This window comes from Aptenodytes patagonicus, chromosome 20 (assembly GCF_965638725.1).
Source record: "Aptenodytes patagonicus chromosome 20, bAptPat1.pri.cur, whole genome shotgun sequence".
Classification (NCBI taxonomy): domain Eukaryota; kingdom Metazoa; phylum Chordata; class Aves; order Sphenisciformes; family Spheniscidae; genus Aptenodytes; species Aptenodytes patagonicus.
Genome location: NC_134968.1, coordinates 623,025 through 643,099, shown reverse-complemented (window position 1 = coordinate 643,099; position 20,075 = coordinate 623,025). Strand labels below are relative to the sequence as shown.

General features: G+C 59.9%; 1 protein-coding gene across 2 annotated transcripts; it reads right to left on the bottom strand.

Moving 5' to 3' along the window:
- Positions 1–461: 461 nt before the first annotated feature.
- On the bottom strand, positions 462–19,474 carry STAT3 (signal transducer and activator of transcription 3). 2 transcript variants are annotated; one of them, XM_076356575.1, is made up of 24 exons: positions 19,399–19,474; positions 10,918–11,064; positions 10,158–10,302; positions 9,898–9,996; positions 9,344–9,439; positions 9,178–9,259; positions 8,654–8,748; positions 8,293–8,444; positions 7,684–7,842; positions 7,466–7,558; positions 6,594–6,653; positions 6,272–6,301; positions 6,022–6,115; positions 5,890–5,937; positions 5,567–5,650; positions 5,373–5,471; positions 5,055–5,190; positions 4,780–4,832; positions 4,596–4,690; positions 4,132–4,271; positions 3,505–3,720; positions 3,183–3,225; positions 2,720–2,832; positions 462–2,633 (listed from the first exon to the last, which is right to left on the bottom strand). In XM_076356575.1, exons 2-24 carry the CDS (start codon positions 11,043–11,045, stop codon positions 2,578–2,580), a joined length of 2,316 nt encoding a protein of 771 aa, XP_076212690.1. In that variant the 5' UTR covers positions 11,046–11,064; positions 19,399–19,474; the 3' UTR covers positions 462–2,577. The 2 variants fall into 2 exon arrangements, with proteins under 2 accessions (XP_076212690.1, XP_076212691.1); XM_076356576.1 differs by having other exon boundaries at positions 3,508–3,720.
- Between the last annotated feature and the right edge of the window lie 601 nt (positions 19,475–20,075).

The window sequence follows — 20,075 nt, the reverse complement described above, 5'->3', positions numbered from 1 at the left end:
AGGCAGCCGCAGGGGGAATGGCACGGGGGTCCTGGTGCAGCCCCAGGGGCCACCAGGCAGGGAGCAGCCTGAGCAGGGCCCTGGCTTAGCCACGTCCTCCCACGCTGGCACCGGAGTTTCCTTTACGCAAGCAGAGGAGACCCAGGCGCTGCTCCAGGGCAGACACAGAAACCAGCCCTGGGCTGCGGTGCAGCGATACGCCCCCCCACCATCCCTCCTGCTCCCCCGGGGAAGGGCCCTGCTGTGCTCCGATAAGGCAGGCAGCCGGAGAGCCGCCTGCCCACGCGTGCCGGGCAGCAGCACAGGCCAGGTGCAGGCAGCACCGGGGCGGGCTGGTTTGCGCTGAGCAAACCACAGCTCTGGCGTCAGGGCCGGCATTTCACTGACAGAGGCCCCGGTTCCCGGAGCTGGGTAAGGCAGGCGCTGCACGCAGACAGCTGAACTCACACCCCGAGACGACGTCACTTCAGAGCCTTTATTTTGGAGAAGGTTAAAGCCTGTAGATACAGCAATAAAATATACAAAAAAATAAAATTTTTTTTACAGTATTGAATGCTGCCCAGGGCTACAGTGACTGCAGCTGGAGGCAGCTACACACGAGCACGGGGCAAAACGGCCCTTGTCCCTTCTGAGGGCCTCCCAACTTCAAAGGGCATTCCTGTCCCCAGGGCCAGCCATGGACACCCTCTCCTGCCCACACACAGCTAAGGGGGCTGGCCCAGACCCCACAGCCCTCTCTCCCTTCCCCTGGGGATCCCACCCTCTGGCTCCCTACCTGCAGGCTGTGATGCCGACAGTGCAGCCCACAGCTGGGGGGGCTGTGGGGACACCCCACGGTCTTTACAGGGCAGAAAAGCCAGAGCCATGTCACAGGTCCACCCTGCACCACAGCAGCGTCACTGGTACAGATGACTGAGGGTTTGCCTCCACCCAGGGCCAAATCAAGACACATCAGAGACCTGTAAAGCTCAGGGCTGGTGCCCAGTAAGACGTTTATCTGCTGATGTTACCCACAGCCTCAGTGCCAACAGCTCCTGCAGCCCTGCCCTGAAGCGCTGGGCCTGGCTGAGCATAGCACACAACCCCCTTGTGCCACCCCCCTGTGGGCAGCCGCAGCCCCATTAACACCACGGGCTTCCAGATGCTGGGGCAGGGGGGGCAGGCAGCTCTCCCACTGCCTCTCCTCCCCTTCCTTGCTCGTCGGTGTCTGCATGCCCGCTGCATGGAAAGGGCAGGAGCGCTCCCCCCATTTTGGTAAATACAGAACCACAACCATCGGCCAGCACAGCTTCCACCTTTCCTTGACCCCCCGAGCAAGGAAACCTGCCCTTTACAACACCCACACCTCCATCGAGCACTGGCCAACAGCAGATTCCTGTTCCTACATACATCCTGCTTCCTTCAACTCTTGCCACCTCCTACCTTAACAGCGACAGCCAACCTCCAACAAAAATGCCATGTAAAGCCCCTGAGAAGCTGCAAACCCACTGCCCGGGCCATCACAAGCCATACCAGAGGGAAAAGGGCCAGGCCAGGCCATCCACTGCAGGTCACGTTAGATCCAGCCGCCTCCCATCCTCCCCCCGGGGTCCAACAGGTCTAACTGCACAGTGAGGGAGGCACAACCATGCTCCTGTCACTAGCCTGGCCACGGGGCGAGCCATGGTCGGGGCAGCCTCTGTGGTTACACCCAGGTCCCAAAACACACCCAAGATGCAAATGCTGCATGCTCACAAGCGTGCACTGATGTTGGGACACGTCACTGCCCTGCCCCAGGGCAGCCTTTGCACTGCAGGGAAACCAGTCGTCCCAGCAGGAGCCCAGGGGCTGCTGGAGCCAGCCGGATCTCTGTGCCTGCAGCAGGAAGTTGGTGGCAAGCACAGGCAACCACCAAAACTCCCTGCTCCCAGCAAAGCCCACGCTGAGCCCAGCAGAAGCATCGTCCTCACAGGGCGGGAGCGCCTGGGCCCATCCACCTCGCAACTCTGAGCCGTGTGCTGGTCCCCGTGGCCAAAAGCAGGGCCAAAGGTGCAGAGGAGATCCCTCTGCGCTCTGTGAGCTCTGGGAGGGCTGCTGGGGCAGCAGCAATGCAGACCCCCATCACACAGTGCATCAGGTAACCCGTGCGGAGGCTAGGGCCAGCCGATCCCCTCTCAGGTGCCCGGAGGCAAATCTGGGCTCCTAAGATCTTCACGGGCTTTTGGACTCTGGCAGTCAGGAAAGCAGCTTTCAACAGCAGGCAGCATGGCTGGGGCTGCAGAAGCGTTTGTAAAAACTGAGGCTGCGATCGGAGGCTAATAGGCACTTGAATGAGCAAAACAATAATAAAAAACTGTTATGGAAGGAAATAGAAAAAGGTTCATCCCCCCTCCCCCCAAAGAGACGAACAGAAACCACCCTGGAGAGGGGGGTGTTCGTTTGGGTCAAACAAGGAATAGGTGGCAAGGACCCTGCCCCCAGCTCCTCCCGAGGAAAGGCCCAGAGCAACCGTGACCGAACGGGGCGAGACTGGGGGAGCTCTTTGGAGGTGGGAAGCCCGAGTCCTGGGAGGGCCCCCGCGAGCACCGGCGGAGCACCTCACATCGGTGAAGAAGCACACTCCGGGGTCAGCTCCATGTCGAAGGTCAGCGACTCTGTGGGGAGACACAGATGGAGGTTACAGGGCCCGTATGCGGCTACAGCCAGGACCCTCTCGGGTGCCGTGCCCCACCAGACTCACCAAACTGCCCTCCTGCATTGGCCTCTGCTCCCTCGCTGCTGTTGCCAAACTGCATGAGCGAGTCCAGGGTGCGCGGGGACATGGGCAGGTCGATGGTGTTGCTGAAGGAGGTGCTGTCCAAGGAAGGAAGGGAAAAAGCACAGAAACCTTCGGAGTCAGGGCCTGGCCAGAGCTCTCCAACACCCCCTCTCCCCCCCCCGACAGGCCCCAGGGCACGGCACAGCCAGTCCCAAGAGCTCTCCAGAGGAAAGGGGCCCTAGGAGGGGAAGAACAGGCCCGCGGTTAGGGCAGCGAGCCGGAGCCTGGCTCAGCCCCCGACAGTCTCCCCCTGCCCAGGCTGGGAGCCTCACAGCATCCAGGCAGAGCCCAGGCAGTGGTGAGAAGGAAACCCCACCTCAAGCGAGGCTGAGCACACAAACGTGCCCCCCCCCAGCGCTCACAGACACCCCCCAGGAACACTCACGGGGTGACACAGATGAACTTGGTCTTCAGATACGGAGCAGCACCTGCAGAGGAGCGAGCAGCCTCGTCACCAGGTGCTGGAGGAGGAACCCCGCTCTCCTCCCCCTCCGGAGCGCAGACCTGCGGACAGCGCCCACCCTCCCAGCCCCTGCGCAGCCCTCGCTGCCCACACCCCACAGGGACCCTGCCACTAGTCCCACGCTATGGCTATGCCCTCCAGGGACCAGCACAGGATCCTGGCTGGTGACAGCTCTTCCACCAGTGCTGTCCCTGGAGCCTCCCTGCAACACAGGAGCTGTGCCGGAGCGCAGAAAGTCAACGACTACCTGAGTCAGTAGCTTCAGAGTGCTCCTGGCTCTCAGAACGGCAGTACTTCCCAAACGCCTCCTCCTTGGGGATGTCTGGGTACAGGTACACCAGGGGGGACACCAGGATGTTGGTGGCATCCATGATTTTGTAGCCCATGATGATCTCCGCAAATGACATGTTGTTCAGCTGCTGTTTGGTGTAAGGCTCCACAGACTGGATCTGGGTCTTCCCTGTACAAAGAGACTTTTGACACAGGGCAAGACACCCGCGTTCCTCAGGCAAAGGCAAGGCCTTCCTCGAACACCCCAGGGGCAGCAAGGACAAGAACAGCCTGAGGCCATGCTCAGCCTCACGAGGCACCCAGCAGCAGACCACGGGGCAGGATGGGGACCTGCCAGGTGGTTTCAGTGCCATGGAAAACTGCAGCACACAGGCAGCATGTGGGCAGGGACACCCAGGAGGCAGAGACCAGCAAAGGGCACCCAGGCCCTAAGATTTAACCTAGGCAGAGGGCTTGTCAGGACAAGGACAAGGACAAAGAGCAAGTGTCTTATCATGGGGTTCCAAGCCTTCTTCAGAGCCAGGAATGCTGGCTGAGCAAGGCACGGCACCCAGGGCAGTGAGGGGGGAGAGCAACGTACCGCTGATGTCTTTCTCCACCCATGTGAAGGTGATGCCACCTTCCTTGCTGCTCTCACTGAACCGCAGCAGGAAGGTTCCTGGAGGCTTGGTGCTCAGGATGGCTCGCTCCCGCTCCTTGCTGATGAACCCCATGATGTACCTGGGCAGCAGTAAGCGAGGAGAGCAAGGGTGGGTCAGGACACCAGAGCCAGGATTCCAGGACGTAAACCCTGCCAGCTCTCTGCACAGCATCAGGCAGCAGCAGGACCTGGCCTGGCCACCAGCAGAGCCACCAACATTTTAAGGATTCCCAGGTGGGTTTTCACTCTGAACCACCCAACAGGGCCTGGACAGAAAAAGCATCCCAGGAGACCCCACCTGCACCTGGGCAAGGCACCCCACTCCATCAGGACAGGACCAGTGGGACCCCTCCCAAGGCCCAGCCCAACCAAGGGTCTCTGGACTTATGCTGGCCAAGGCTCACCCTTCATTCCACAGCGCCAGAATGTACTTTTTCACCAAGTCAATGATGTTGTCCAGCCAGACCCAGAAAGAGAAGCCTTTGCCAGCCATGTTCTCCTGAGGAAGAGGGCAGAGAGGCTATGAGCATGGCTTGGAGGAAGGGAACAGCCACAGGAAGGTGCTCGGGGCAAGAGAGGGAGTTATACCTTGCAGAACTTGGCCCAGGTGATCTGACAGCCGGAGTAATTCACACCTGGCCCTGGCAGAGAACAGGAGCATCAACATTTAGATAGAGCTGTTCTTCCAAAGACACCATTTCCAGGGAGCAACACAAGGTTTGTGTTGCTTGCAAGGAAGCCACTGAAACTGAAAATTATTGCTCCCCTCCCAAATAACACAATCTTGCTCCTGTATTGCATTTACAGACAGGGAGCCACCCCAAGGGACAGCAGGGACAGGCAGGACACCCACACCGGGTTACCTAGAAGTTTTTCTGCCAGTGTTGTCAGCTGCTCGATGCTGAGGCCGCGCTTCGTGGTGGAGGAGAACTGCCAGCTCAGCACCTCTGCCACCTGGTCCCAGGTCCCAATGGGGGGCTTGGTGAAGAAGTTCACGTTCTGCACGAGGGAAAACACAGCCTTGAGCAGGACATGGGACAGAAATAGGGCCAGGTCCTGCCCCAGCCCTGCTCCCAGGCCACAGCTTCCCTCTCCCTGCCTGCAGCCTGCCTGCTGGGACACTCTGGTCCCAAAGCCTGCACTGCTGCTCTGCCAGCTGCCTCCACAGCACCGGGCCCTACCTTGGGGTTGTTGGTCAGCATGTTGTACCACAGGATGGACGCCCAGGCATTGGGCATCTGGCAGATGTTGGAGATGACCACCACAGGCAGCGAGTGGGTCTGCACAGACAAGACGTGACCACAGGCTGGGACATCTCTCAGGGCTCCTCTGCGCCCAGGCCCATGGCAGCAACAGGTAGTAACCCACAGCTCACCTCCAGGTCGATCTTCAGCCCCTGGTGATACACCTCTGTCTCGAAGGTGATGAGGTGCAGCTCCTCGGTGACTATCAGCGAGGCCTAGGGTGGAAAAGGACACAGTGAGCATGCAGGAGACACCTGCCCTCGGCCTGACACACGGCCATCAGGCCCAACGCTGCTGCTCAGGGCTGGTCTGGCAGCTGCCAACATGCCAGAGGGTGCCTGCGGACACCCCCTCTCGGGGCAGGGCTCCCGCTTCCCCTCATGGCTCAGCTGCTCGACAGGGAGCAGAGCTGCGGACAAAGGGCTCTCCTACCCAGGGCCCCCCCAGCACTTACATCGCAGTTGGCTCTGCCTCCGTTACCGCACCGTTGCTCTCGCAGGGTCTGCGGAGAGAAGGAACAGGCTGAAGCAACACTGTGACGGCACATGGCCTTAACAGGAGCAGCCCAAGAGCTCGTGGTACCTACCAGGTGCTTGAACTCTGCTGAGAGGCTGCCGTTGTTTGACTCCTCCATGTTCATGACCTTGGTGTTTGTCCCTAGGATGTTAAACTTCCGGGACCTCAAAAGAGAAAAGACAAAGCGTGGCCGACAGGGCCTCTCAGAGGAACGTGCGGTAGGACGTTTGCCAGGATTAAAAAGCAGAAGCAAGAGAGAAAAAAAAAACAAAACAAAACCAAACACAACAAACAAGCCACAAATCCAACATTGCACTTACCCCCGAAGTGCTGCAACATCCCCGGAGTCCCTAGGAAAGGAGAGAGAGACACTTGGTCATGGCTGTGGCCTTTCTACCCTGATGCAGACAAGCTGGTGTGTGGGGCTGGCTGTATCACAACATCGAGTCCCACAAGCCCCCCAGCCTGTCCCCCCACATGGGAACGAACCCTTGGGACCCAGTGCCACCCTGCACCCTCCCCTTCTACTGGGGGTCATGCTGGCCCTCGGTGCAGGGATGGAGCCTGACCCAATGGCAGCAGGAACAAGTCCCACTCCAGTAGCCCCATCCAACACCACCAGGATCAGAGCACAGGACTCACTTGTCAATGCAGACTTTAATTTTCAGCTGATAGTTCAGCTCTGGAAACTTGACCAACAACCTGCAAAGAGTCAGCAAACGCAGAGCATGAACATCCTGCACACGCAAACAACTCCAGTTCAACACAGCATCTGGCACAGACTGCAGAACAGCTGGATGGACAGCAGTGCTGTGTGCATCCCCCAGCAGGCAGTACCACGGTTCACACCACAAAGTTCACGGGGACGTGGCATTATCCAGCTCCTCTGGCATCCCTGAGCCCGTCTGCACACAGGCCTGTGACATGTCAGCCCTGACACCTGTCCCCAGAACTGGGGAGGTGCTGATGCTCCCCTGAGCACCCTGAGGCAGGCTCGTTTTGGCTGCTGACTGCCCACAGCAGGCAGACATCTGCTCTGAACAAACACCCTCCACACTGCTCTGTGGCCAGATGCTGCCACATGCCAAGGGGGCAACAGGGGCACAGCTGGGAGATGGTGAAGAAGCTCCAGGCAGAGCCTGGTGTCAGAGCAGCCACTCTCTGCAGAGGCTGGCGGGGAACATGGGCCAGCTGAGAGGCAGCTGGCCAGGGATGCACTAACGCTTCCTGCCACCCACCCCCGCAGCGGGATTTACCAGAACCCCGGCTGCCTCCAGGAACACAGCAGAGCCCCAGCCAGCCGCCGCCATCCCTGCACTGAGTCACACAGGCGGCACTCCAGCAGGGCCAGCCTGCTGGGGTTCACTCCCTCCCAGCACCAGCACTCCCCAGGCAAGCTGGAGGCTGGATCTGCACCAGCATCTCCTTCGGAGAGAAATCCTGCTTTGCTTTTCCCCACATGACTCCTTTACCATGCCCATAGTGCAGTGGGATCGCAGGGGCCAGCGACCCACCTGACTTTGGTGGTGAACTGCACACCAGTTTTGATGACCAGGGGCCGGTCGGGGTGCATGGGCATGCAGGGCTGCCTCTCCACGACGAAAGCACTGCAGGGGAAAGGCACAAGAACCACAGTCAAACCTCAGGCCCGCCCAGCATGCTTACTGCCCACCCCTCCACCCACCACCTGTGACCAGGGGCCTGCCCACAGCTCCCTCCCAGACCTCAGCACCTTTTCATCAGGTTCCTGAACAGCTCCACAATCCGCTCCTCCAGCATGGGCCGGTGTTGGACGATCGGATCACCCTTGTAGGACACTTTCTGCTGCAATTCTTCCAACTTCTTGATCTGCTGCCGGGTCTGTAGCTGTGATTCAGCAAGAGAGGTTATCCTAGGGGAGCAGGAAGAACCAGTGTTAGCTCTGGCTGCTGAGCCCTGCACAGTCCCAGCCCGCAGAGCCCTCCTCTTCCCTCACTTGTGCGAGAGAGGACACTCTCTGTACCAAACCAGCAGAGAACAGAACACATTTACAGCTCCTGGCCCCATGCATTTTTCTAGGCCATGCATTACAAAAGAAATATGCACGCACCCAAGTTCTGCAGAGACACACCAGGTACAGGAACTTCTCACAGCAGCCTTAAAATCCCACAGGCCTGGGGCTAACCATTCCAGCACTAGTACCCACTATCGAGGATCAGTTTGACTAGTGGATTACATTTACGCTTGCAGGCATCAGAAACCATTTTACAAGGATGTTTCCAGAGGCAAAGAGCTCATTTCCACTGCAGGTGTTTGAATGCCACCTCTCCAGTGACGGAACCAACCCCCAGCTAGCTCCTACCAGTTCTCAAGCCGGTCTAAGCAGATATTCGGTGGGCCGCCAATGCAGGCGATCTGCTGCCGTCTCTTCCAGTCTGCCAATTCCTCATCTGCCAGCATCTTCTGCACATACTCCATGGCTGACAACAGTCCAGCAAGCTCACTCACAATACCCTGTCAAAAAAGAAAGCAGAACCTTCAACACCCTGTGACTCCTTCCGAGATCTGCAAGATTCACATTCACAGACAAGAAAGAAGTCGCCCAGGGCTGTGTTTCCAGCGCTGCTCTCAGTTTTGGCTATGCAGGAACACCAAACTCATACCCTAGAAAAAGGGCACCACTGCACCCCAGGGGTATCTGGAGGGCCAGCTGCACGACATACCCTTCGCATTTGATCTAGCGCTGTGAGCATCTGTTCCAGCTGCTGCATTTTCTGCCGGGTCACCGACTGATTGTTTCCATTCAGATCCTGCATGTCTGTGCAGAGAGGTGAGAAATGTTCAGCCACGCACATGGATTCCTCCTACCCTCCCAAGCATCACACAAACAAAAGACCTCCACTGCAAAGGAGCAGGCACCCTAGAAAGCAGCAAAGGAGCAAGGCACCCTAGAAAGCAGTGATCTCACACAGCCTCTAAGCACCTTGCTGGTTTTCCTGCACGCACAGCAGCGCTGTCACCTCCACATGCCATTTCTCTGCTCACAGGCAGAGCTCTGGTTCAGCTCCCCTGGAGGCAGTGTCAGAAACAAAAGACAAGGTTTCTCCAATTGCCATGCAAATGCTGTGAGCCTAAGCCACCCTTCTTGCTCGGAAAGGAGGCACTGGGAGGGCTGGAACACACCCTCCAGCAAGTTTCCTTGCAGGAACACACTTTGGTTTGCCAGACACTAATGAGCTTTCATTACCTCCTTGGCTTTTCAAAGTCTTGTAGTTAAAATCAAAGTCATCCTGGAGATTCTCCACCACTTTCATCTTCTGCTCCAGATCCTGCAAGGCAAAAGATGTGGATTTATTCAAACCATTAAATCACCGTGGTAGGGAAAGGAGAAGGTGCCTAGGCAGCACACATACCTGCACCCTCTTCCTCACATCCTGCAGATGCTGCTCCAGCATCTGCTGCTTTTCCGTCACTACAGCTGCTGTCGGATGTGTTGCCTGTCCCCCTTGCTGCAGAGGGGACAAGGAGGGCATTAGAACAGGGCCATGACCCAGGGATGCTCCTCTCCCAGCCTGAGGAGGTTTTGCAGGAAGGGTCTTCACCCCCTCACTAACAAAAGCCAATACAGCTGGCTGCTTGCTTGCAGCATTAGCTCCAAGGCTGCACAGCAAGGCACACGGTGCAGGGCACACCCCACAGAAGGGGCAAGAGGAGAGTTGGATGCACAAAGCTAACAGCCACCACAGGCAGAGAGCACCCAGGCTGCATCCTGGTGGGAAACAGCTGCTGCCTGGAGAGCAGAAGTTATCAGCGACCGCAGCTGGACCATCCCTCAGCACAAAGCAGCTATCATTACTGAAAGAAGCAAGTGGGGAGCTTCAGACTGGAGCTTCCCCACAGCACCGAGTACCACAGCGCTGCCAGGCGGGCGGCAGGACGGCAGCCCCAGGATACCCAAGACACTTACCTGGGCTGCAGTGGCAGCTGTCTGGAGGAGCCGCGACTCTTCCCACAGGCAGCGAGCCACAATACGGGCTATTTCCATCGGCTTCTCCAAGTATCTGCTCTGTAAAAAGGTTCAAACCCCCAAGGTTAGCAGGCACAATTTAACCCCCAGGATCTCTGCATCCTTTAGGGCTGCGGGTCATGAGCTGTACCAAGGAAGCTGTTGGACTTCCACAGGCTCCCCCCGCGGCCCCCCCACCAAACCAGCGCTTCCCACCTCACCTGCAGGAACTGCTTGATGCGCCGCAGGTTGTGCTGGTACAAGACATTGGACTCCTGCAGGAAGCGGCTGTACTGCTGGTCAATCTCCCCCAGCAGGTTGTGGAACACCAGCGTGGCATGCGACTCCTTGCTGGCAGCGTACGCCCTGCACGAGGGAGGGCAGAGTCCTTGGTGCCCAGCACCGGGGAAGGGGCAAGGCAGTGCGAAAGGCAGCACTGCAGGCAGCTCTGCTCAGGCCTGCTGTCCCCTGTGCAATTTAACACTTCAGCCATCTTCCTAACCTGCACCAGAGCAAGGGCCAGAGCAGGCCTGACTTGCTTCACGCCAATAAACTGAGCCCTTGGCCTGCGCCCGCAAGGGCAGGGCAACAGAGAGGTTTTGGACTCAGGCTTAAAGTCTGGCCTTAAGCCAGGCAGACAGCACACACGAGCACCTCACCAGTCCCACGTGCTCTCTGGACGGGATCCAGGAATCAGTGCTCTGTGTCAACCTCATTTACAACAGAGACCAATGTAAGTCAGCCCTGTACAGAGACACCTCTGCTTTGGAGCTCCCCCTTCTCCCGGTCTGGGGTCTGACACCGTGTGCACAGAGTCCCGCTCCCCTTTGTGCCACACAAGCCTCAGGGAGGACCAGTCCTGCCACGTCAAGAGCCTAGGGAAAGCAGCAGAGCTCCTCCAGACCGCCTTGGCACCTGCTGCCACCCCAGGGTGGGTGTCCCGAGCAAAGTCCCCAAAGCCAGCATTTTGCAAGGCCTTACCAGTCCTGGCTCTCAATCCATGGGGCCAGGAACTGCCGGAGCTCCATGGGAAAGCTGTCGCTGTAGAGCTGGTGGAGCTGCTCCAGGTACCGCGTGTCGAGCTGCTGCAGCTGGTTCCACTGTGCCATCCTGGCCAGCTCCGGAGACCTGGTGGGATGGGCACGCATGCTGCTCAGAGCTGGCACTCGGGAGCCTCCAGGCTCCCTCCTGCCAGCTGTTCGGCAGGACCCAGCCACAACTGCTGCTCCCCTTTGGGGAGGGTTGATGGGGCCAGAACCAGAGACAGCCAGAAAACGGTGAGCCCAGGGCACACAGCTCTGGGAGGGCTGGCACAGGCAAGGGCCAGGCAGTGCCTGTCGCTCCAAGGGCAGCATGGGGCCAGGGCAGCTGCTGGGTGTGCAGCTCTGGGCCCATGACACTGCAGAGCTCCAGCACACCCTGAGGGATGAGCCCAGGCCTGGTGTCCCTGTAGAGCCACTCCCATGTCCAGGAGCTGGTTCCTCTTCAGCAAAACCTGCCCTGAGCCGGCAGCCGCAGGACCAGCTCAAGGAGCCCTGGGACCGGCACCGGTTTGTGCCTCCAGGCTGGGCTCTGGCAAGGCGAGAGTGGCTGCCAGCTCCAGCTGGCAAGGCAGGCACCGCTGCCATCACCCACGGGCGGGCCTGGGACAAGGGAAGGCGAAACCACAGACTGAAACTGCATCCTTAGTGCAGGAATAACTTCACGCATGCCTGGGGGAGGGTGGAGAAGGAACCAGCCTGGCTGTGAGGGGAAAAGCCCTTTTCACACCTGCCGACATCTTCGCCCTGGTACTCGGCCCTGGAGCCCCGGGCAGCGCAGGATGTAGCCACGCAGTGTCGCCTGCCTACAGGGTGAACGGTAAAGCAGCCAGAGCACCAAAAAGCGAGGGCCCAGCAGTACCGCTCCATCACAAGAGCTCAACTTGAAATCCAGCCGAAGGTGAGTGCTTCGGCCCCAGCCCGGTCTGCCCCTGCCCTGCCTGGGTGAGCTTCCCAAGAAGAACGGCGGCAGAAAGGTTTCACTCCAGCCACCCCGGCTGCAAAGCTGAATAAAGCCCGGATTCTGACTCATTCTCTTTTCACCACGTCATGAAATTAATCTGAAACATCTGAGATCAGAAGAGCAGAGCTCACACTGGCACTGGCAGCCAGTGGCCATTTGCACGAGATTACAGGAGCACAGCAGGCAGGCCCCGGCTGCGGAGCTGAGCTTCATCCTCTCACCCCTGCAGAGGATCTCACAGCCCACAAACCCTGAGGGCTCAGGGAGGCACGATCCCACAGGGCTGGGCGCAGCCCCAAGCAGGTTGGGCCAGAGCCAGCCACTTTTACAAACCCAGACAGGTAGGAAGCCTCGCTTTACACAGCTCCTCACACCGCAGGGTCAGACCAGGGTTAAAAATTATGTCATAGGCAGCTCCTAACACCATCAAACCCCTCAGACCCATGCTGAGCTGCGCAGGAGCTCCTCGAGCACAGGGAGCACAGCTTTGGGCTTGGCTTCGGGAGTTGAGCTTCCATCTGTCCAGCCTCAGCCTGGTGAGCACCAAGCTTCCCCGCATGAGAGCACACTTCCCAAGTGCCTGCCTTTGGCAAAGCTTTCTCCTAGAGAGAGGCACCATTTCCCAAAGCTTTCCTACCTTCTTGCCACGGGGGAAAAGAGGGGTCTTGGGCACGTAGGTCACCAGCAACAGGTACAAGGCTTTAATCTAGTGCCAATGTCTTCCAGGCACCCTCCGGCCAGAGGTGCTCATTCCCTGCCTCTGCTCCAGGAGGCAGGGAAGGAGCTGCAGAGCTTACAGTAAGTGCAGAAGGCGGAGACTGCCAGGAAACAACAGAAACAAGGAAGGAGCAATTTTCGAGTTAGCGACTTGTGTATTGATGGAAATCAAACTAACACTAATGAGGGGATAGCAAGCTGTGCTCAGGAAGCAAAGGCACAGAGCTCTGCTCGACACCAGCAGAAAGTCACTTCCCTGCAGAAAGCCGTTTGCTTTTCCCAAAGGTCACTGCAGTGAGCAACACGCCAGCTGGGGTTTGGGGATGGCCAGGCAGCCAGCACAGCCGGTGCCGCAGGAGCAGGGTGCAGGTGAGGGGGCCAGCACCAGCCACGAGTCCCAGGCTGGCCCCAGGCTCAGATCAGGGCACCGCACTCCATCCCACGGCAGAGCCGGCACAGGAGCCCGCCGCAGCTTCTGTGGGAGCAAACCATCACGGTGGGGCAGCCCCAAGGAGCCGGCGCAAAGGAAATCACAGCAAATGCACCAGGAGGTGTGAAGGTTTGGGAACCGTCCGGCAGTGGGAGGGGTGCCAGGAGGCACAGAGCAGCACCTGGCAAGCAAAGCTTCACTCAGCGAGGAGGCAGACGGGAGGAAGGCCGTGCCACCCCTTGAGATGGGATTTATTCCCCTCCAGCAAACCAGGCTGCTCTGCCCTGGGCCCGAGGGTGGGCTGGAAGCAGGCAGAGACACAATGACCAGACCCAAGCCCACAGCGAGAGCAGCTGCTCATGCAGGAGCCAGACTGGCTTTCATTAGGCAGGACAGATATTTACAAAGCCTTAAGAGCAAGTAAGACTTTCCTGGGCTCACAGCAGCATCAGGCAGGAGTTTTGAACCTTGCCTGGAACACAGAGCTGGGTGCTTGTGCAGATTTCCAGCAGCACAAGAGATGACCACGGGCACCCTGCCACCGCCTGCAGCTGCCGACCCACAGCTCCCCCGCCAGCTCCCGTGCCCTGAGTCCCCCTCATCCAGGAGGGGATGCACAGCACGGCAAGCTGGGTTTCACTAGCAGCTTCTCCAAGATGGGCCCACGCATCAGATCGCTGCCACCTGACACTTTCAGCATCGCTGTATGTCGTGCTCTTCTGATCTTTGCTGCACGTGACACTTTCCCCATTTTTCTGGATGCTTTTTGTAAAAGGAGAGAAAGAGGGGACATCCTGTTGTGGACTGAGACACAGAGAGAAGACAGGCACTGGCACTTACCACGGAGTTAAAGGGGTTTTTAGAACTTCACAGCATCGAATAGCCCCAAAGACAGGAGCAACACCCACAGGACAGTAACCTTGAACAACAACCCTCTGGTGCAACCCTCGGAGACGACCACATGAACCAAGCCAATGGAGCAATAAGTGAAAGGAAGGAGGAGCGAGACCCTGGCCCATGCAGGAGCCTGTAAACCACAGACACTCCTTCAGCCTCAGAGTAAGACCTGGCTTGATGTGACAGGGCCTTTGTGGTCCCAGAACTTTTGCTTTCTGTAACTGTAGACCAAGAAAGGCTGGACCATTAGCCGCAGTTCATGGCTGCTGTCCTGGTTTTGGCTGGGATAGAGTTAATTTTCTTCCTAGAAGCTGGTACAGCACTGTGTTTTGGATTTAGGATGAGAATAATGTTGATAACACACAGATGTTTCAGTTGTTGCTGAGCAGTGCTTACACTAGTCAAGGACTTTCTGCTTCCCGTGCCCTGCCAGCGAGAAGCTGGGAGGGGGCACAGCCAGGACAGCTGACCCAAACTGGCCAAAGGGATATTCCATACCATGGGACATCATGCTCAGTATATAAATTGGGGGGAGTTGGCTGGGGGGTGGTGACCGCTGCTCGGGAACTGGCTAGGCATCAGTCCTCAGGTGGTGAGCAATTGCATTGTGCATCACTTATTTTGTATATTCTTTTATCGTTATTATTATTTTCCCTTCCTTTTCTGTCCTATTAAACTGTCTTTGTCATCTCAACCCAGGAATTTTACTTTTTTTTTTTTCCCCCAATTCTCTCCCCCATCCCACCGCAGCAGGCGGGGGGTTGGGGGGAGCGAGCGAACGGCTGTGTGGTGTTTAGCTGCCTGCCGGGTTAAACCACAACAGCTGCATACTGGGCATCACATCAAAGCCCCCATTTTGCAGTGGATTCAGCTCTTTGCTGGCCATTTGTCTGGCTGCAGCAGCACATGGAGCACTCCCCCCCCCCAGGCAGCTGTGGTGCACTCACAGCCCTTTTAACTTGGTACTGGAGGCTGTTACTACAGTGTGAACCGTATGGTGCTTCTTCTAGGAGGAAAAATCCCCAACAAATACATGGGCCCGGCAAGAGCTGAAAATCTACAAGCCACCAGAGTCCCCTGCCTGCCGGTGAGCTCAGCCACCTCATTTCCTATTGCGCCACCGCGACGGCACCCCGCACACGGAGGGTGCTTCACCAGCCTGTCCAGAAACGGCAGCTGCTGCCCCAGCCCGTCTCCTACCAAAGCAGCGTCCCCAGCCCTGAGCCGGGAGCGAGGACGGGTGCTGCTGGGCTGCTGCTGCAGTACTGCCATCGCACAGGGGCCAGCTTCCCGGGCAGCCCCCCACAGCGGCTGGTGCTGAGTGGCTCATGGATGGACTTTCCCCTATCGGGCTGCAGCAGCTGAACCAGATGCCGCTTCATTGAACCCTTGATCCAAGCAAATCTTCCACAAAAAAAAGCCACAACCTGGGTATTTCAGGGCAGTACTGGAGCCCCAGTCTGCAGAGCACCAAAAGGCCAAAGGCAAAGCTTCTAGGCTGCCGTGCGGCAGCGGCATTTGGACGGGAATCAGCCACTTCTCACTGCCACAAATAGCTGCAGGACGAGCCACCGCAGCAGCCTGGGCTCCTGCTCTCAAGCACAAGATCCTCTCCACCGTGGCGCATGCTCCGCAGCCGCAGGAAGCCGGTGCCCCGCCAGGGCCCCAGCGCCGCACGCCATCGTACCAATCCCTGAAAAACAGAACTAGCACGCAGCGAAACACGAGCTGCTCTACCTCTTCCCACTGCAGGCATCTCCTTGCAAGGCGAGCGGCCAAGGAAGCAAAGGAAGTCACTGCAGACCACACGCACAAGTACAGAAGAACCACAGCAGGCTCGCCCCATGTGGGAGTGGAGCAGCAGCCTGCAGGGACAGCTGCTGCCCAGTAGCTGTGCCTGCGGCCAGCCCAGGGCAGGACACAGTCTCTGCTCGCCATCCCCGGGGGGCTCCGCTGCATCCAGTTCTCACCTCGAGGGATCTCTCAGCAGAAGCAGCAGATCATGCTGAGTTTTTACAGCCCCCAGCTTAACCGGAGCCTGACTTGGCAAACCCTCCACGCGCCGCTGCAAGAGCAGCAGGCCAGGAAGAGCCTCGAGAAGTGCTTTGTTAGAACATGGGCTCACGACAACAGAGACAGCTCTGCTGCAGTGGGCGACAGGAAGACACGCAGCCCCGGGGAGGGAGCCCTGTGACAGAGGCCACCCGGCCCGTCATCAAGTCAGGGGAGGATGCGGGAAGGCAGGAGCAGCTGGGAGCAGGAAGCAGCCGAAAGCCTCCTCTCCCTCCCGAAGGGCTGAGAGGAGACGTTGCCTCCTTTGGCGCAGCACTGAGCTCCAGCTCCTCCCAGCATCAACAGAAAGCAGCCAGGCAGCCTGAAGCACCGACCGTACTGGAAGGAAAGGGTCACTCCCTACTGTCAAAGCCACCAGCATTAGGGAAGCTCTGATCTCATCAGCCCCAAAACCCTGTGCAGGAGCCTCTCCCCAGCCAGCCCTGCCGCTGGGAAGCCTCCTTTGATGGGGATTAAAGACCTGAGGGTTGAACCTTTCCGATTCTGCCGGGCTTGCCCGTCTCTGCGGTTAGCCTCTCCTCCCACCTCTGGAACGGAGCCAGGGAGCAACCGATGTGGCCAGGGCCAAGCACAGCATGATGCAAGCCCAGGGGTAAACACGCTTTCCAGAGCTCAGAGCGAAGCTGCTAAAAGTAGCTCGAGAGCTAAAGTTCATCTTTCTTTAGCTCCCCTGCAAGGGCAGAGCACAAGAGCCAGGCCCAAGCTGTGCAGCGTCACTCGCAGCTCGGGACAGCTCTGCATGCTCCAACAGCCTTATTTGAAACAGGGCTGCTGCCCTGGAAGCAATCCCGCAACTGCCTTCCATCTGCTTTCTCGTTTCTGGGACGCGCCCGAGAACACCCCTCGCCTGCACCCCCACAACAAGCAATGACCCCCAGGGCAACGCGTATGGGGGGAATCACCGGAGGGGCCACTGAAAGGACTGTGGCACTCCTCATCCCCTGCAGCACCACGAGCAGGACGAAGCTCAGTTACCGGTAGCGTTGCATAGGTCACATTAACAGAGTTATTACCAGCGGGAGCATCACAGAATCATGACAGATGCCATCAACAACGCTTCACAGGAGCCCCGCCTTTCCAACGAACAGCACTGCATGGCTGCACTGACACCAGGCGCCTCGCTGCCCCCGCTTCCACACAACCATCAGCAGGCTGATGAAAAACTGTTCTTCTACAACAAAGCAGCTAATTGCTCCAGGAAAACACAAGAGCAAGTTTTGAAAAGTCTATTAGGAGAACTTGGCTCCGCTCCTCTGGAGCGTTTTCAAAGCCAGCCCTGGAGGGGGAAAAACAGAGCAGCGAAGCAGAGATTTGCAAAAGGAGAAGAGGGTGACAGCACAGGGCAGAGGGAGGCTCTCAGCAACCTCGCAGACACAGTGCTGAGTTCCTTGATCAACCCACATGCCACAGCTGGCTGTTCCTCATCACAGCTCAGCAGCTCCCCAGGGTCCATCCCAACACATAACTCCCGCTGCAGGAGCTGAGTAACACGGTCGCCACCCCCCCAGGGCAGAGGATGCTCAGCCACACACCCCTCCTGCCCTCTGCCACCGCCGCTCCAGCAGCTCCGACAGATCCACAGAGAACAGCAGAAGAGGCTCCACTGGGGAGAGACAGCGATCACCTTCAGGGTGGAAACGGGGGTCAACTGCCCTGATGTGCACACACAGGCAGGGCCAGCGCCCTGCAGCTGCAGAAGGGACCTTCTCAAGAGCGGGCCCAGGGCAGCCCACCCTCCCCGCCTGGGACACCACCCCTGCTCCCCCCGCACTGCCGGTCCTCCGGCTGTGTCCCTCCAACAGGCACACACGGGCGTGCACACGCAGCCTGTGGAACAAGAGTCACGCACACCTTGGAACAGCAATGAGGGACAGCGTTGTCCCGAGTGGTGGGAAGCTCACGGGCAGAGCACAGGCTGGCAGCAGGCAGGAGCGGTGGGCAAGAGCTGTCGACCGCCGCAGAGCACTCGGGTGGCTCAGCCACACAGCTCAAATATTCACCCGAGATGCATAACCCAGCAGCTCTGCTCTGCACCCGCTCCTCGGCCACTCTGCATCACACCCACTGCCCGCAAGGACGGTTATCAAACCGAAGCCTGGTCCAGGCAGAAGATCCCAAGCAAGACGTTGCCGAGCGGTTCTATTCAAGGGGTGGGTAAAGCTGCAGCCCTGAGCTCACAGCTCTAATATTAGAGACATGAATCAGGTCTTCAAGCCTCGGTCTGCCCAGGTGCAGGACCCTCAGTTAGGCTTTCAGTCTTGGTTACGAGTCATTTCATCAGCACGAAAATTCCACCACCGGGACACGTTTCATCAACGTCTGTCCTAAACCCTGGCTCAGGCAAACTTGAGTCTGTGGCCCAAGGGCCGTCCTACAGTTAAACCCCCCAAAGCGCACAGACCGCGCGAGAACCCACCGTCCGGCCTCAACGCAACCAGACCAGGCGGCAGCTCCTCTAGCCCCGCCAGTCCGGACGTACTTCCCTACCCAAGAAGCCCATTTCGGCTTTGAACCTTCTGTTGGAGTTTGTGCGGTGTAAGCACCCTTCACCAACAGACCCAGCTCTGCACCGGTGCTGGGGGAGCGGGGACCCCGCGTGCAGCGCACGACGACGCCAGCGCCGCAAGAGCTTAGAGTCTCACCAGCTTCTGGGAGCTGCCCCTGCCCAGCAAGGGCTTGCTCCGTGCCTGCCGGGAACTGCGGGAAGGAAAGAAATCCCATTTACTGTAAGAACAGAGGATTAGGTTAATTAGTACCTCCCTAATTACGACTCCCCGGGAACACAGGGTGCTGCCCTCACCTGCTGCCAGGCGCCCCCTGGCAGCGCCGCCAGCCCCGGCCCCGCCGCCGGGACAGGCCGTAGCGGGAGCGAGCTGCCGCCTCCCAGCAAAAGCGAAACCGCCGGCTGTCCGCGGCGCCGGCCCCGACGGCAGGGACAGGCCCCGAACCGACGGGGGAGGCTCCCGGGGCAGATCCCCTGCGTGCGGCTGGGGGCTGCGCCCTCCGCCCCCGCCTGACAGGCCGGGGGCGGTGCGGGAGCGGCCCCCCCGGGGGCAGCAGCCGTGCCCACCCCGCCCCCGGGCCGTCCGACAGCCCCCGCCACGGCTCAGCCCCACCGAGGCGGGCAGCCCCGGCCCCGCGGCAGCGCCCAGCCCCAAGCCAGCTCCGGGCCCTGGCACCCAGCCCCGGGCCTGCGCACCCGGGGCCCTGACACCCGGCTCCCCGGTGCCAACCAGCCCCCAGGGCCCAGCGCCGGCGGGCCCCGGCACCCGGCGGCCCTGGCCGAGCCCCCCGGCACCCCCGGGGCCCGGTCCCCGGCCCCAGCCCCCCCCCGCGCTCACCGGCGGTCCCGGGCGGGGCGGGGCAGCGGCTCCCGGTGCCGGCGACGATCGCGTCCGGACCCTGCCCGAGTGACGAGAAACCCGCTGCCCACCCGGCCCCGCCCCGTTGCGTCACGCCAAGTGCGGCCAATGGCGGCGCGACGCTCCCGCTGCCCCGAGAGGGACGGGCCCTGACGGCCAATCAGCGCGGCCGCCCGGCGGCCTCGTCACGGCTCGCGGCGGCGCGGGGGGGCTGCCCCCTGCCGGCTGTTCCCGGATGGCGCCGCCTCCCGCCGCGGGGCGGCAGTGGGGAGGGGGCGGCGCGGGGCGGCGCGGCGGGAGGGGCGGCGGCTGCCGGGAACGGCCGTGCGGGAAACCCAGCTGAGTTCCGGGCAGCGCCCTGACGTCAGCGCGCGGCCCGCGGCCGCCGCCACCGCCTCTTAAAGGGGCAGCGCCGCCCTGGGCGGGCCCTGCGCTCCGCGCCCGGGGCCCGGCAGCGACCCCGCGTGGGGGTGTCTCCCCGACGCCCTGGCCACCCCGCGGTCCCCTCGGCCCCGCGAACAGGCTGCACGCTGGTGGTTTACAAAAGAGACTTTATTAGTTGCGCCGCTCAGCCGGGACGCAGCCGCGGGAACGGTCGGGGGCTCGTCCGGGCTCCCGCCGCCCCGGCCCGTCCGGGCCCGGGGGCCTCGTGCCCT

Bases quoted from the DNA above. Each gene is read 5' to 3' on its own strand.
- STAT3 (XM_076356575.1), bottom strand. From the start codon at position 11,045: ATGGCACAGTGGAACCAGCTGCAGCAGCTCGACACGCGGTACCTGGAG. The intron at 5,191-5,372 runs GTAGGGCCCGGT...TCCCTCGTGCAG, and splicing joins TGCTGACCAACAACCCCAAG to AACGTGAACTTCTTCACCAA. The intron at 2,634-2,719 runs GTGAGTCTGGTG...GTCTCCCCACAG, and splicing joins CAATGCAGGAGGGCAGTTTG to AGTCGCTGACCTTCGACATG.